Source organism: Equus quagga, chromosome 17 (genome assembly GCF_021613505.1).
Source record: "Equus quagga isolate Etosha38 chromosome 17, UCLA_HA_Equagga_1.0, whole genome shotgun sequence".
NCBI classification, from domain to species: Eukaryota; Metazoa; Chordata; class Mammalia; order Perissodactyla; family Equidae; genus Equus; species Equus quagga.
This window is the reverse complement of record NC_060283.1, coordinates 39,142,539-39,158,917: the sequence shown is the minus strand read 5'-3', so window position 1 is coordinate 39,158,917 and position 16,379 is coordinate 39,142,539. Positions and strand designations below refer to the sequence as shown.

At 45.6% G+C, this 16,379-nt stretch overlaps 1 protein-coding gene across 1 annotated transcript in view; it reads left to right on the top strand.

The window, feature by feature from the left end:
• The window catches only part of INPP5D (inositol polyphosphate-5-phosphatase D), a 122,010-nt gene that overhangs the window by 55,613 nt on the left and 50,018 nt on the right, over positions 1 to 16,379 (top strand). The window contains exons 5-9 of the mRNA XM_046644662.1: positions 1,844 to 1,984; positions 10,356 to 10,443; positions 14,585 to 14,665; positions 14,802 to 14,873; positions 15,925 to 16,048. Coding sequence (XP_046500618.1) covers positions 1,844 to 1,984; positions 10,356 to 10,443; positions 14,585 to 14,665; positions 14,802 to 14,873; positions 15,925 to 16,048 — 506 coding nt within the window. The remainder of the gene's footprint in view (positions 1 to 1,843; positions 1,985 to 10,355; positions 10,444 to 14,584; positions 14,666 to 14,801; positions 14,874 to 15,924; positions 16,049 to 16,379) is intronic.

The following is a 16,379-nucleotide window of genomic DNA, read 5'->3' as shown; positions in this document are numbered from 1 at the left end:
AACAAGTACTCGTGTTCTCAGAGTTACGAGTCAATAGTTGTTAGAACTGTCAAAATACGTATCTTAATGCTCTAAGAGGGATTTTTGTCCTTTTTAGTAAAACACCCTTAAGCAGAAACTGGATTTTTACCATGTCAAGACCCAGAATAAGTATAAATTAAACTGAAATGTTATGAGAAGCGGTATGTAAATAGTTGCTGACTTCTCAATCTAAACAAGTCAGAATGGCTAATCCACTTCTTTCCAGTCTTAAGAGCAACAGCTCTTCATTCTTTCAAGAATCCCGCAGAAAAAACCTGTGACCTCTAATTTCAACTTGCTTACATGTCAAGGCTGGAACAAAGATATCGAAGGCTTGTAATAATTTTTTCACACAGGTAAAGCAACATCCTTGAGCCTCAGTTTCCTCATTTGTAAAACAGAGATAATAATACTATCTGCCTGTAACGTTGATTTGTGGCTTAAAGGAGAAAATGAGCCTTGAGTGCTTAGCAGCGTGACTGGTGCGTTACACTCAGGAAATATTTGCTCAGATTGCAATTTTCATTATTAAAGGAACAAAGACTCAAAAGTTATCCAGAAAAAAAAGTGCAGGGAGATAGAATGTAGAGGTGTGACCAGACCTAGCTGGCAGCCCTGGCATGATGCCCCTGGGCTAAGCCTCTGCTGGGCCATCGTGTGCAGTAAGCAAGTCCTGCTCAGTCACATGCCCTTCATCCATATATTGATGGGGCTGGACCAGACCCTGGAGGGCAAGAGCAGGGTACCTGGGCTGCCCCCACCGGGTTCCCAGCCCTGTCACTCATCGCAGAGACTTCCCCATGGAGCCTGGGAAGACTCAGAACCTCCTGGACACCAAGCTCCAGGTGGCCTTTGGCTGTGAATTCAGAGTTGGCATGTGAGCTAGAGCCGTTGGCCATCTCTAGACTCGAGCAGCCCTTGGCCCTCAGATCCTGTCTTTGTGAATAGATGAGGGAGGGGAACAAGTCCACGGTCCATTTTCTAAGCTGTTTTGTCTCCTTTTTAAAGGATAAACATTTCCCAGTCTCCAGCCAATGTTACCACACAAAATTGGAGTTCTCTTGCCCAATGCGCATAAACAGCTAATTAATTACAGCATCAGCTTTTAGGGGAGAAATCAGCTTTATTCTGCTAGATAGACCCTCAGGGAGATGGGGGCGTGTGCCCTCAGATCTGTTTCCCGGATTCAGGATTTGGGCAAATTTAAGAGGTTAGGGAGAACGGGCTGCACGTGGAAACACTGGTGGGACAGGCTTTGATTGCTGGGCTTCAAGCATTTATCGTAAGGTTTTAAACATTTATGATGAGGTGGGAAAGGAATTTTTAACACCAGATCTTCCTGAATGATGGACCCCTCGCTTCTGATAAGAGTCCGACTTTCAAGTTCTGGTTGGGTCCCCGTCCTCTGGTTCTGTGAGGAGGAGGATCTTTGGACCTGAGGTCCTTTCAGGTCAAGATCTCTTCTTCTGCATGTGCTCCGGCTATGTGACCTTGCACATTTTCTGAAAGGAAAGTCTTAATCACTCTGTTGATAAGAGATGGGGTCAGTTGAACTGGTCCTGGAGGGCCCAAATTTATACCAAGATCACTTCCTTCCAAGTCTTATCTTGGGAAGAAAATCTATGGGTCAGTTAAGAGGCACCCTTTAATCCTGCTCGGACCTGGTCCTCTACCCCTTCAGTAAGACCAAGGGGCACATCCAGGTGTGCTGATGTTCTGAAGGATGGTGACTCAGGCGAGGCTCTCAGAATACTGATTCTTCTTGTTACTGTTGGTGTTTGGGGCTAAAGGAACAGGATAAGCATGTTTCTATTTTTTCCAGGCTTCCAGAAGAGCATCTTAAAGCCATCCAAGATTATTTAAGCACTCAGCTTGCCCTGGATTCTGATTTTGTGAAGACGGGTTCCAGCAATCTCCCTCATCTCAAGAAACTGACCATGCTCCTTTGCAAGGAGCTCTATGGGTAATGGCTGGCCCGGGGGTGTGGGAGGGAGGGGCCACCCCGGCCAAGAAATCAGCTCATAGAGCGACCTCTGGCTGTCCAAATACCTCTGCAGAATAGTTGCACAGTTGGAGGGGCTTAGAAATCTTTGTCGTTGTTTTCAGGTTTTGTTTTCATGATATTTGAACTATACCTTTTTTTTTTAACTAAAGTTAATTTGAGGCTAGTTGCTATGGGAAGGAGTGGGCAGGAGGACACTGCCAGCCCTTTCACACTGCTCAGGATCCAGCATTTACGACTCTGGCTGCACTTCTTCCTTCTTGCTCCAGCTGACACACTCAACGAGCACATAAGGGCACCACGAAGAAATAAATGAAAGTCAGCCTATTTTCTGTGTGGGCGGTGATGTCCCACCATTGCCAGGGGTGGCAGTTTTTTTAGAGTGAGCCAATTCACCAAAACTTCAGTTTTCCCAGACTGAATTCATCGAATGACCAATTGGCAAAAATTCCGGTTTCTTTTAGATTTTTTTTGATTTTATGTTTTAATTTAATTAACATTAAAATGTATTTCAAGTTTAATTACATTTTAATTGTTATAAGTGCAAAATTAAAGCTGATATGCTATCTGAAGAATTGGCAAAAGAATATTTTAAATGCTTGAAAAAATAGAAAATAACAGTCAAAAGCATCTGAAAGAAATCATAAAGAGCCCAAAAATATCCCATCACAAATGAAAGGTCAACATTTTGGTTGGAAAAATAGCATTTCATGTGGGTGAGGTTTTTTCAGCCTATACTGTTTTGTGTTTTATTACACAGACAGCAGTTTCAAAATTCTCTTGTCTGTTTCTCTGGTGCCTTATTCATCTTAGCTTAGCTAATAGGCAAAAAAAAGAATCTTTCATCATCGGTAATCACACTGAACTTTCCTTTTAAAAGCTGTTAAAAGCACAATCCGTACATTTGGTAAATTTGACAAATAATTTCTTTTGACAAATTGAGCAGTCATCAAATTGGCCAGTCGGGTTTAATTTCAATGAATTGGCTTTCAATGAATGCAATTTCAGCCAGTTGGACCCACAGCCATCATTTTTATAGATTTCCACGGAGGGATATTTTTCCGTTTGATGCTGTTGTTACAAATCATTTATCACTGGGGAAAGCACACACGGCACTTTCTAAGAAACACAGTTTCGTGATGACTGCTAACAAGCTTTGATTTCTGCTCCAGTGGAGATCCAGTTCTTTGCTTGTTCCTTGTCCAGGAGGAAACGTACCTGTAAGTCTGTGCCCTGAGCTTCCCCTAGTCAATGGGCACCTTCCCCAAGCCTGCACTGCCACCTGGACTTTCGTAGGATCTGGGTCACCTCTTCCTTTTGCTGACAGCAGCTTCTCCAACATGCCTGCCTCTCTGCTACATTGTGTCGGCTTCTAGCCGTTCCATGTCTCTGTTTACTGAACAGTTAACGTCCAGTTACAATTAGGGACACTGTGACGTTCTAAATTCCCCCTGCACACTTTGGTTGTCTTCACCTTCATAGGCAAAGTGATAGCCAAGCTTAGAGACTCTTAACCCAGGCACGGAATTTTAGAAAATCTTAGGAACAAAATTACGTTTCCCATCACCCCTGCCGCCCCTGTGGATGTTGTTCCATGAAACTAACTGTAAACTCATAGTTTTTAAACTGCTTCGACTGCAACAGGTCTTCAATTCATTAATTCCTTTACTTACTTAAGAGGTGTGTGTGGAGGGCCTCCTCTGAGCTCTGTGCTGATGCAGATACAACAATAAACACAACGCACAAGGTCCCTGCTCTTGTAGACCTTGCAGGAGCCGATGCCTCTGTGAGGAGGGCAACAGTAGATTAAGTCTGTAAATAACCAAGATGATTTTAGCAAGCATCATGACAAAATAAAACAGGAGAAAGAGACACAGAGACATGGGGTGGGAGGGTGCCAGTGTCCTTTGGGGGTCAAGGAGCCCTCTCTGAGGTGGTGATGGAGCTGGGACCTCAGTGACAAGAGGGAGCTAACCATCCAGCCATTTGGCAAAGGGATGCCAAGTACAAAGGTCCTGAGGCAGGATTGCAAGAAACAGAAAGTCTGTGTGGCTGGAGCATAATGAGGGAAGGAAATTGTTAGGAGTGGAGGTTGGGGAGAAACAGGCATAGGGTGGCTAGATTTAGCAAATAAAAACACAGGATGCCCAGTTCACTGAATTTCAGATAAATAGGAAATGTGTTTTTAGTATAAGTATATCCCTTGCAATATGGGAGCCACAGCATGTGTGCCTCACAGGCCCTGTAGAGATTGGACAGGACTGTGCCATGATCCGAGTTCGGGCTGTGGAGAATGGATCTCAGGAAGCAGACCCAAAGCAGGAGACCAGTTCGGAGCTACTGTGGTTGTGGCATGATGGTGGCCCACCAGAAGGGAAGCGAGCAGAGGTGGAATCTGTGTCTGTTTTGCTTCCTGCCGAGTCCCGGGGTTTAGACAGTGCCTGCACATGGGAACAGCTAATAGATATTAGTTAAATGTAATGCCCTGAGGGCTCGGAGGCATGTGGGTGTTGAGAACTGGTGTGACCTGGGGTATGTGTGGATGGTAGAGCTGGCAGACTTGCTGCCTGGTCGGGGGTAGGGTGAAGGGAAGATGAATAGAGGGTGACCCTTAGGTTTTTGGTGTGAGCAACTGAGTGGATGGTGATGCCAGTTACTGAAAGGTCAAACTCAAGGAGGAGGGGCTGGAGGAGGTGGGGAGATCTCTCTCTGGGCTACGATTGGCTTGAGCTGCTATGAGGAATCTGGCCATCTGAGCTGCCAACCAAGGAGTTAGTGCTGGAAGTTAGAGCCTGGGAGACCTCAGCACTGGGGTTATACACCTGGGATTCATCAGCAAGCAGTTGTCACTTAAAGGTGGGAGACAAGTGGGCTAAGGACACCACAGTGAGGAGTGGGGGTGAAAGAGAAGGGGACCCAGGCTGAACATGTAGACATGGGATAGAGGAGGAGGAGGAGGAACAGGGAGCAGAGGATGGCACCAAGCGTGGCCAGGTCTGACCACTTGGCCCAACACAAACACCCAGGATGAGAGTGGGGAGGCTGCACAGAGCTGAGGAGTGAGCAACAGTGCGAGGGCCTCGTCTGCAAAAATGGCCTTATGATGTCAGTACTGCATCTGAAAGACAGCACTTCAGCTGCACAAAGGCTCGAGGAAGATTGTAGCCCCAAGTTAGGCTGTCTGGAACCCGACAGAAACGTTTCCAGAGAAGAAGAAGAAAGTCACCAGAGTCTGGAAATATTTGATAACCGCTGGAATGGAGAAATGGGAAGGATTGCAAGTGGCATTTTAAGATAAAATGTCCAAGCGTGGAAGAGGGTGTTTTATCCATTAAGTGAGAGTGGGGTAAAGGTTTTAGTAAACAAACAAATAAACCCCAAACAGAAATCCTTCACCATCATTATAACTGTGTCATTGGAAGCTATAACATAAACCTGTAGTTTTTAAGTCAAATTTGAAAATCAAATCACAAAACAGAGCAGAGTCTCAGGGAAGCGTATACAGAAAAAAACAGGAGGACCCAAGAAGCATGAGCACAGAATGTGCAATAAAAAATTGATAGTCTTTGGAAAGAGGGCATAGAGATTCCACTTATAGCTGGTAGGATGGGCTCTCAAAGAACCAGGAAAAAATGATGCATAATTGATGACTCAATATATAAAAGACAAAAAATTTTTCAGACCTATAAAGGAGCTAAATCCAGGTATTGAGAAACCTCATAAAGATCCAGTTATCAGAACAACCAAGAGCAACATCTAAACCCCTTCTTAGGATGTTCCTAAACCACCAGGGAAGATGAATTCAGAAAGTAACCAATTAGGAACAGCATCACTACTGTTAAAAATTACAATATTTAATAGTATGCAGACTCCTTGATGATACCATGTGAATTCTGAAGCAATACCTTCAAGGGAAAGTCTACTGACTTGGGATTAACTCAACCTAGACATCGTTCAAGAGCACAGGGAGTCCTTGCAGATTTAAAACAAATTGTGAAAATGTACTAATCACGCATCTCTACTTCAAAAAGGATCCAAGAATTTTTTTTCCAGAAATTTTAGAGTGCTGATGATCCTAAAAATAAGAACCCAGCAGCTTACTGAGCAGCTGGGTATGAATACACCTAAAGTGAAATTGTTCATTCTATATTCCCTGAAGACAATATGATAAAAATAGAAATAAATAACAAAACTAACCGCAACCACCCAACCATCTGGACATGTTTAGATCGTCTCCTAAATCTCAGCTGAATTAAGGAAGGAACTGACACAATGATCGCTTACAGGGGGTAGATGTGGGGGCCCAGAGTAGAGTAATCAACCACTGTATATCAGAACTCTGTGTGATGCAGCCAAAGCACAAGTTGGAGGAAAAGCCGTAGCTTTAAATGCTCTATTATGAAAAGAGGCGTAGAAAAATGAGTCAAACATACAAAGTGAATCCAGACGGTGAGTCTCTTGACAGCATCATGAGTCACGTCCTCATCACTTTGCTACTTCCAGCATCCAGCAAAGTACTTGAAACATTTGTTTATTCAATATTTGTGAACAAAGATTACATGTATGCTGGCCACCTGCCAGGCACTGTTCTAGGAGCTGGAGATAAAGCAGTGAACAGAGCAGGGTCTTTCAGAAATCGCCATTGAGTGAATGAACAATAACGACAAGTGGAAAGGAAGAGAATAGGAGGAAAATAGTAAGATAAAAAACAGGAATAAATTAGGAAAAAATCTATTAAGAAAATTTTTAAAATTAGAAATGTAGGAGATTTAATAATCTGCGTTAAAAATTCGCAAGTCAATAAAGAATACAATGCACCATTACATGGCTATTAAATATTCAAATTATAATTAAATAGAACAAATATTTACATAAAATATGAAACCTAAAAATTGCCGTGCCCAAAGCCTTAATGTCATTGATATTTGAATAGATTTCAGCAGATCAATAAAGGGAGGAAAACAATTTTAAAAAAATCACCATGCATGCCCTCCTTTGAAGTTTCAAAGAATAAAAATGATCATAATCTATAAACCACTCCTGAAGGACAAAAACTGCCTAATCAATCTTCAAGAAAAATATAATTCAAATCCAAAAACCTCATCAAGATAATAGCCTGAAATAAAACTATATAGTTTCACTTATTAAAATAAATGTATAATATTTCAGTAATATTCTAGCAACTGTAATTTAGTGATATGAAAAATGTAGGCTTTATCTAAGAAATCACTTCAAAGATGAGTCAGTGTAAAGAAAACACTGTAATTTAGCAGAAGATTGAGAGAAAGGAGTCATTTGCATAGATGTTTCAATAGATGTGATCAAATTTAAAAATCATTTCTAATTTATAAAAATCATTTAAAAAAAGGAAACAGAAGATATCTCCTTAATAATGCATTATGTGTCGATGTAAAACTAATTACACCTGACAGGGAAACATTAAAATCATTCCCTTAAAACATTTTAACAAAAGAAAAAGAGTTGCCCTTTATCACTTGATGATTTAATACTGTATGAGAAATTTTTGCTAAAGCAAGATGAGAAAAAGAAGCAAAGAATAGGGGAAGCACAAATTAAGGAAAAGAAAAAAACACCAGGACTTGCTCTTCTGAGCGTGGAGTTCTCGGTTCAGAGAAACTGGACGGGCTAGCAGAAACTGACTGGGAATCTTGGGGAAACTGACCAGCTCTTGGAGACCCAGGTGGGAGGTGGCTTTCTTTCCGGGATGGCTGTGCAGGGGCCTAGGCTCCTTCTGAGCTGTCTCTGGGGTCTGACCTGCCCCAGGACTGCAGCCTTTTGTGTCTTTGCTTCCAGCTTCTCCTGAGCTGGTGACTGGAGGCTCGGTGAGTTTTCCAGGGCCCCTGCGGACGGTCACTTCCCTGGACAAATCCTTTCTGTATATAAGGCCAGTTCTTCTTACATCTTCCAGCTGAAGTTCCCATGTGTCATTGGTTATTCTGACCCTAAACCAACACCTCCAGACATGTCTGGGAGCCAGTCAGATTTCTCAAAATTTTACAGAGTTTACAAATACAAGGAATAAAGCATTATTCTTAGAAAATCCAACAGATTCAGTTTGTGTTTGTGTATTTGTGTTTTTAGGATAGCATTTTGAAAAAGGAGAACAATGAGAGAACTCTATTTGGTGTTAACACGTTCTGAATTAGTGCTTTTGAGGTTTTTTTTTTAGCCTGGAATTCTTTTGTGAAATGACCGTGTAAACGGAATACCGCTGTGTGAACAGATGCACAGAGTGGCTCTGGTGGAAGGGGGATGGAAACCCAGAACCCTGTCCGCCCAGCGCTTCCCTCCCTCTCCCCTGCCAGTGGAGGCCCAGGATGACCACTTCAAGCCAGTCGGCTCAAACACCATCCTTGCAATGGTGAGATATCGTAAATCTGGGAACACGGCATTGTTTAGTGCACACGGGGGCCTCCGGACTTTCAGCTGAATGAGTGATAAGGCGCCTGGAAACAAGTCCTACCGTGTTCAAGAAGACCTCCTGCAACGGACGAACCCAAGAGAACTGCGGGGAAAAAAGAGCAAGTGCTGTTGAGTGAGACTGAATAGCAATCTGGAAAAAGATGAACGTAGTTTTACCACATTCTTAAAAAAAAATTTTAGGGCCAGCCCTGGTTGCCTAGTGGTTAAGTTCAGTGTGCTCCACTTCAGCAGCCCAGGTTTGGTTCTGGGGTGCTGACCTACACTGGTCTGTTAGCAGCTATGCTGTGCTGGCGGCCCACATACTAAAAAACAGAGGAAGATTGGCACAGATGTTAGCTCAGGGCGAATCTTCCTCAGCAAAAAAAAAGAAGAAGAAAGAAAGAAAAAATTCTAGATGAGATAAGGAATTAAAAATATATAACAACCACAAAAACCCATATATAGCATAGCTTTAAAAAGAGTAAGTAAGAAACCAGTTTAAAATGAGCCAAGAATTGCTCCCTAGTAAATGCTGATGATGAATTTTTAACTAAGGTAAGCAAAAAAATTACCTTAAAATTAATTAAATTACCTAAATTAATTAAATTACCTAAAAAAATTAAAATAGGAAAAGGTGAAAAACAGAACAATAAAAAATTATAAATCACTTTATAATGAGATCCAGCCCACCTAGGATGAAAATGATAGAATGGAAAAAAATGCTTACAACACCTAGATTAAATAAAAAGCAAAGCAATGGGTGAAGAGTTTGTACCAACGTATAAAAATGCTAACAAAATTCTCAACAGAAAACTGATATAGACAAGCATAGCTTATACAGAGAGAAATACACTAGAAACCAACCATGTAGAAACACACTTATTACATTCGAGAAACTAAAGACATGCAAATCAACTTATCAATATTGAAATGCAGTGTTATACTCTCTAAAAGAGAGAGAGGAAAAAGAAAAAGAAAAGAACAGAAAGAATTCGGACAGCACACAGCATGAGTGGGCTCCAGCAGCACTGCTGGCCCTGTAATTGGTACCATCACTCAATGGCTTGGCATTACTGATCAAGAACCATAGTCCCTGGTTATCCTCAAACTGGAATTGAAAATAAGGAAAGCTATGTGAACGAAGCTGTTCAGAGCAGCCTTTACTTATAATCACCAAGCTCCCAAAATAACCGGAAGATCTAGCAGTCGAGTTTGACACATTTACTTGGTTAGAGTATTTTGAAACCATTAGAATGGTAAATATGTAAAAATATGAACCACTTTGGTATAATAGTAAATGAAAAATAGAACTCGAAATTGTCTGCCCACCATGCTGAAAATAATGTGAAGACAATAGAAAAAGATGAGACAGGAACAAAGACACAGCAAAGCGCTTGGATTGGAATTGTCAATGGATTGGACAAGAAAGTCTCCCAGAGCGTCCTTCTCAGTGGCTGGGGGGCACTTGAACCAGAAGGCGGACGGTGAGCACAGGAAGCCCCCGGGGCACGCATTTAAAATGCAGATTCCAGACCAAACCAGGTTTCGGCCCAGAAATTTGCATTTTTAACACTCTGGTGTCTGTGTGATTCTTAAAAACACTAAAGGTTGGGACCTGTGGCTTCCTAAGTGATTTCAAAATAGCTTTGGGATTCTAGATCCAAATTTTCTGTGGGCTGCGTAGCTGAGTGTGGCTAAAGAGAGGTAAATCAGGTCTATGCATCCTGACTCCAGTTTCGTCCAGGGTGGGGGACGGGAAGGGGGGGTCTGGGGGGTGGATCTTTGCCCGGGCTTGTTCTGGGGAGGATCCCAGCCTTGGCCAGAGCTGGTGGGACCGCATCTCCTGCTGGAGCAATGCTCAGCCAAGTCCTCACTAATCTGTGACCTTCACCTTGTCCCCTGCCCCCAGCGAAGTCGTCCGGACTCTCCCATCCTTGGAGTCTCTGCAGAGGTTGTTTGACCAGCAGCTCTCCCCGGGCCTCCGTCCACGGCCTCAGGTAAAGGGTTGGAAAGACGAGATTGACAAACCAGGGCGGGGTGGGGGTTGTGGGGGTGGTGAGCGGAGGTGGGTAGACAGTGTCCCGAGGGCTCAGGGAGCCCCCCACCCCACCTCTGCCTTTCATTGTTTGGACAGCCAGAGCATGAGGTGGGGAGTGAGAGCCTCAGGACCCGTGCCTCCCCCAACCCCCGCCCCCAGTAAGGCATTTCCATTGCCTGATTCTGATTTGAGAAATAAAGATATCAAATCACGCACCCGTCAGCCAAACTACATATTAGTGCTGAATGAGCCAAGCCGGGGCGTTTTCCCATCGCTTCTCATCAGAAACTGGAAAAAACAAAAACAGGAGGTTTCTAAAAGCTTGATGCCACCCCTTGCCCCAGGAAAGGCAAAGTGAAGGTCCCTCCGCCCCCGCCCCCCTCGCACACCTGCTCACATTCTGGCAGGGAGCCAAGGCCAAGTTGTCCATTGAGCAAAGACCTATGTGTCAAAAGGTGTCATCAGTAAAGTCAAAAAACAAGCAAAAGCAGTATTTGGAGAGAGAGCACTTGCAACAAATATAAGGGACCAGGGATTAATTTTTTTTTTTAAACCTTCTACAAATAGGTAAAAGCAGCCCAATTTTTTAAATGGAGAAAGGATCTATAAAAGGCTGTTTTACTGAAGAGGGACTGGGAATGACCAAAAGACATATGAAAAGATGTTCGACCTCACCTCCGTGACTGGAAAGTGACTTTCAAAGTGGGGCGATGTCTGCTTGCCTATCAGATGGGCAAAACGGTGACTGGCGGAGTCAGGGCTTGGCTGGGAAGTGGGGAGTCGGACTCACGCGTGTTCACCGCTCACTGTTGGGAGTGGAAATGGGTTTTCTGAAAAGCTGTTTGGCCATTTGCATGAAAATGTGACACGCATCCTTCAAGTAGCCGTAGGCAGCTATCTTAACAACCAAACATTTGCATCACGAGATGTTGACAAAGACGTTTATTGTGGCTTTGTCTCTAAAAGCAAAAACATTGGAAACCACACAGACGTAGAGAGATGGTTAAAGAAAGTATGGTGCAGAATTCTATTCTAAGGTATGTGCACTGATGTGGAAAGATCTCCAGGGCGTGCTGTTGGGTGAAAAAAGCAACTGGCGGAACCGTATATAAACCATGATGCAATCTTATAAACCATGATGCAATCGAGGCGTGGAAATCGTACCGGAAGGATTTAGACCCAAAGAGCTACTCTGATCACTGCTGGGGAGGTGGGGCGGGGCGGAAGGGGGCTGGGCCAAGGGGGACTTCATTTTGCCCAAATTGTTTGTTAGATGTCTTTACTGAGAAAATGCATGTGTGCTCCATTTGTACAACTTCATATACATATGAAAAGATGTCCAATGGCAGGACAGGATGGCAGGCGCTGCCAGACGCAAATGTAGAGAAAGGGTTCTTGCTCCCACCTTCCCTTAGGAGACCCTGGGTCTCAAGGAAAAGCAGACAAGGTCATTCTTGATGCCTTCAAAAGTTCACGAATCGAGGAGGGAGTTCCGAGGCTGCATGAAGCCTCTGGATCAGAAACCTCTGACTCACCCTCACTGGTCCTGAGTTTCCTCATCAGCGAAATGGGTGTGGTGGTACCCAACACTCTGGACTAAGTGAGGAGGAGGGGAAATGGCGTGTGTGAGACTTCTGACCTGGGTAGACTCTGATCAACATTTGACCCTTCCCCTTCTGTGGATGAGACAAGATGGGGACCCCTGCAGCCCCATGTGGAATTTATCTGAGAACTGCTGGGAGGTGCAAAAAGACTGCTGGCCTGAGGTTTGGGGAGAGACCCAAGACAGTCTCTAACCTTTGAGCCCACATCCTCCTTTGAAAGGTTCAACTGAAAAGCAAACAAGTCACTGGGCCAGCTTCTGTCAACCCACACGTGGCGCTCAGATCAATTTGCCCACTTCCAGGCTAAGCTGTGAATTATGCCCTCAGTCTTGACATTGGTGACTTTTTGGGCCAAGTCATTCTTTGTTGTGGGGGACTGTTCTCTGCCCTATAGAACTTAACATATCCTGGCCGCTACCCACTGGATGCCGTTAGCCTCCCCCAGTTGTGGCAATCCAAAATGTCTCCAGACATTGTCAGATGTCCCCTGGGGGGCAAAATCACTACCAGCTGAGACCCACTGGACTTATCTACATTCAAATCTCAGGTCTATGCTAGCTGTGTAACCTGGGACACGTTGACTCGACTCTGACTCAATTTCCCCATCTGCAAAACAAGGATTAGAAGAATCAATACACATGGAGATTAGATGGGTGAACACATTTAAATATACTTGGCGTGGTGTCGGGGCATAAGAGCTCATCAGATCATCGTCTGCATTCTGCCTGATCCAAGGCAGACAGGCAGGCAAAGCTCCAGCATTGTTTTAATCCATTTGTTCCAAGAACTAAGTCCGGGTTGGTCAGTAACTTCATTTATACTTTTTAAGTTTTTGCCAAACCTGCCCCAAAAGACACAGATTCAGAGAGGAGAGAAGACACCATCCTAACACTTCAAGGCGACTGCCCTGTGCAGCAAGCGATCGTTCCAGGTGTCCACGTAGGAGAAAGAGGAGGCTTGAATCCGTCACCTTTTCATTCTTTGTGAGAAAAACAAGGGGATCCTGCCAGTCCCATCTACTGACGACCTGACTGCTCTGCCCTAACCCAAGTCTCAGCTCCGGTCCCACGAGCCTTTCCCCTGATCAGTAATAAGCACAGACTGATGGCGAGCTTTACTAGGGCTCAAGGGCAAAACCAAGAAGTAATCCGAGAGAAGGCGTTGGTCAATATTAACTGCTGTGACGATGGTGGTGAGAGTCGTGGTTGGGGGTGGTGGGTGCTGGTGGAGCGATGGTGATAATGGAGGTGATAGCGGTCGTGGTGAGGGTGTAGTGGTGGCGATGCTGACCTTGGTGATGGAAGTGATGGTGGCAGTGGTATCCTAAAGTGGCTGGGTGGAAAATTGAGGTCAAAAGCAAGTGCAGCCTGGCTGACATTAAGCAAGGAGTAGGGTAAAGGGATGTCACGTGGTTGGTGTTGAGCCTCATTCCATTCTGCTCCATGTTCAAGTTATACAGGTTTCTGATTTTCTTGTCCTACTGGAAGGCAGGGATGGTATCTTGTTAATTCGATATCTCCAGCACCTGGTAGCACATCTGGCCCAGAATAGCTGCTTCATAAATGTTTGTTCTGTGAATAAATGCTTGAGATCATGGACTTGGTGCCAGGCAGACATGGATTCAAGTCTTGCTATGCCATTTACTAGCTGTGTGGCTTCAGACAAGTAACTTCAGCTCTCTGGGCCTCAGATAGGCATTGAACAACTTTACTGAGCACCCTCACTGGCCAGGCGCCGTTCTAAGCACCAAGCCCAGCAGTGAACACAGTACTCATGGTCCCAATTCTCCTGGAACTTACGTTCTAGTGGGGGATACATACTAAGAACACAGCGACGATCGGGGTGGTGGTGAAGCAGCACGGTGGGGGGTTTGGTGGCTGTTGTGGCCAGCACGGTCAGGAAGGGCTCCTCCTGCATCTGAGACTGAATGACAAGGAGGTGGCCTTCCCAGGTGAAATCCACGTCTCTGGGGATTCCTCAGAAAGTGTAGCTCAAGGCCACGGGCAGCTCAGAAGTGAGGATGAGCGTGGCTGGGGTGAGGGCTAGATCATAAAGACCCCAAAGGGGCAGGGTACGGAGTTTGGATAATTTCCTCCTGGTGGCGGGAAGAAACCAGAATCGGGTCGTAAGCGGTGGGGTTGGCTGTATTTTGGAAGTAGAGCCAGAGCACGGATGCCATAGACGGAGGAGGAGGAAAGGTAATAGTGAAGACCAATCCCAGAAGTTTGTTTAAGCATCTGGGTGCATGAGAGGAGAAGCACTGGGGGAGAAGCCGATTTAGAGGGAAGAAGAAATGAAGATGTGGTTTTTGGTCATGATAATTTTGAGATGACTGAGATATCCCCGATGTCCTCGTCTGCAAAGGGGGATGATAACAGTCCTTCCGGGTTTATTGGGGGACGAAATGAGGTGAAGCATGGAGTGTGCTCAGCTTGATGCCTTTCCGCAGCTGGCGCTCCGACTATTGTCCTTATGGGCTCTTTTCTCACCTCCCAGGTGCCTGGTGAGGCCAATCTCGTCAACATGGTGGCCAAGCTCAGCCAACTGACAAGTCTACTGTCCTCCATCGAAGACAAGGTACTTGGGGGATTCTGCATCTTCTCTGGGCTCCTCTTTGGTCCCCTCTTCACTCAGAGAATGCCCAGGTGTGCAGGCTCTGTGCTCCCTTCCTTCACCTCCCAGCCTGAAGAGCCCTATGCATTTACGCCCACAGGTCAAGGCCTTGCTGCATGAGGGCCCCGAGTCTCCCCACCGGCGTTCGCTCATCCCGCCTGTCACCTTTGAGGTAAGTGACTGTGGCCTTCTCCTCTACAGTTGGGGGCCAGGGTTCTGGTCCCTGTGGAAGGAAAGCTTTTGGCTCGACTGTACAAGGACAAGGAGCCCAATGGCCAATAATGGCGGTGAGTGGGACCACCTCCCTGTGAAGATGGTTAAATGTTAGATGACTCTGTGGAGTCTCCTTCACATCGAGGCTCCCCAGGGAAGAGCTGCCCTTCTCAAAATGGCGGCAGTGAGTGACATCAAACAGGGGGCCCCCAAACGGGCAGCAAAATAGTGCCTCAAGCGGGGATTAGGAAAAAAAATACGATTCCCGTGATTTTCCTGAGAGTGACTGAGTTAGAATCTCCATTCTCAGAAATTCCCAGAGATTTGTTTTTCTTAATGATCCTCAGAGATTCTGGTGCCCGCAGCCCAGCACTGGTCCCACATTCAGAAACACAGGATGAGTTGCCCCCACGCTCACCCCAACGTCCTTTCTAGCCCAGATGATAATTCTGTGTTAGGACGCAGTTCCACTTTCTGAGCATGTCTAAGCATTTATCTTTTCTCCTAATTATCAGTAAGTGTTCAATTATTAGTTGGAACAAGGCCCAAGAGCTTACATCTATTACTAACATCCTTTCTGGAAGTGGATGACACATCGGATTAATGAATGTTGTCAAATTCAGCAATGAATGAACCATTTCCAGTAGTTCATCGGTTTCCTCCATAAAACCGGTTGGCAGAACAGCTGATGTGCACACAATGGATGAGCTGGGCTCCTTCCCACATTTTAGCGATTCTCAGAAGCTGCCCTTGGAAACGTGGACATGTGCTGCTGGGGTGAGGGAGGCTCGGAAATAGGAGCCCGATGGCCCCACACGGGACTCCAGGGCTGGACCAGCCAAGGGCCGCCCAGCCATACAGACGGGGCTTGTGGGCCAGCCCAGGCAGAGGGGATGACCAGCATCTCTTCCTTCCCCTCCCCTCCTCTTCTTCCTCCTCCCTCGTCCGCTCCTCCTCCTCCTCCCCATTCCTGCTCCTCCTTCCCCTCCTCCTCCTCTTCCTCTTTGCAGGTGAAGTCAGAATCTCTCGGGATTCCTCAGAAATTGCAGCTGAAAGTCGATGTTGAGTCTGGGAAACTGATAATTAAGAAGTCCAAGGATGGTTCTGAGGACAAGTTCTACAGCCACAAGAAAAGTAAGACCCTCTCACCCCCACAGGGCTCTCATTCTGCTGGTGTCCTAACTGACGACTGGTCGGGGCAGACTACCAGAAAAGCAAGTCCTGCCAGGCACGTCCCGTCCCTGTGCTGGGGTACCCATCGTCCCCTCACCCTGCCTGTGGAACTCCTACCCAGCTCTCGGGCCCACCTCTCATGCCCCCTCCTTCATGAGGTTTTCCCTGTACATTCTCTCTCCTTCCTCCGAACCTGGGGAAATGAGCTTACGCTGGGCATGTCCTGCCCCTGGTGGCAGTTCCACGTATGTGCGCTCTTCCCCACTAACAGCCAGACTGACACGTGTAGTCA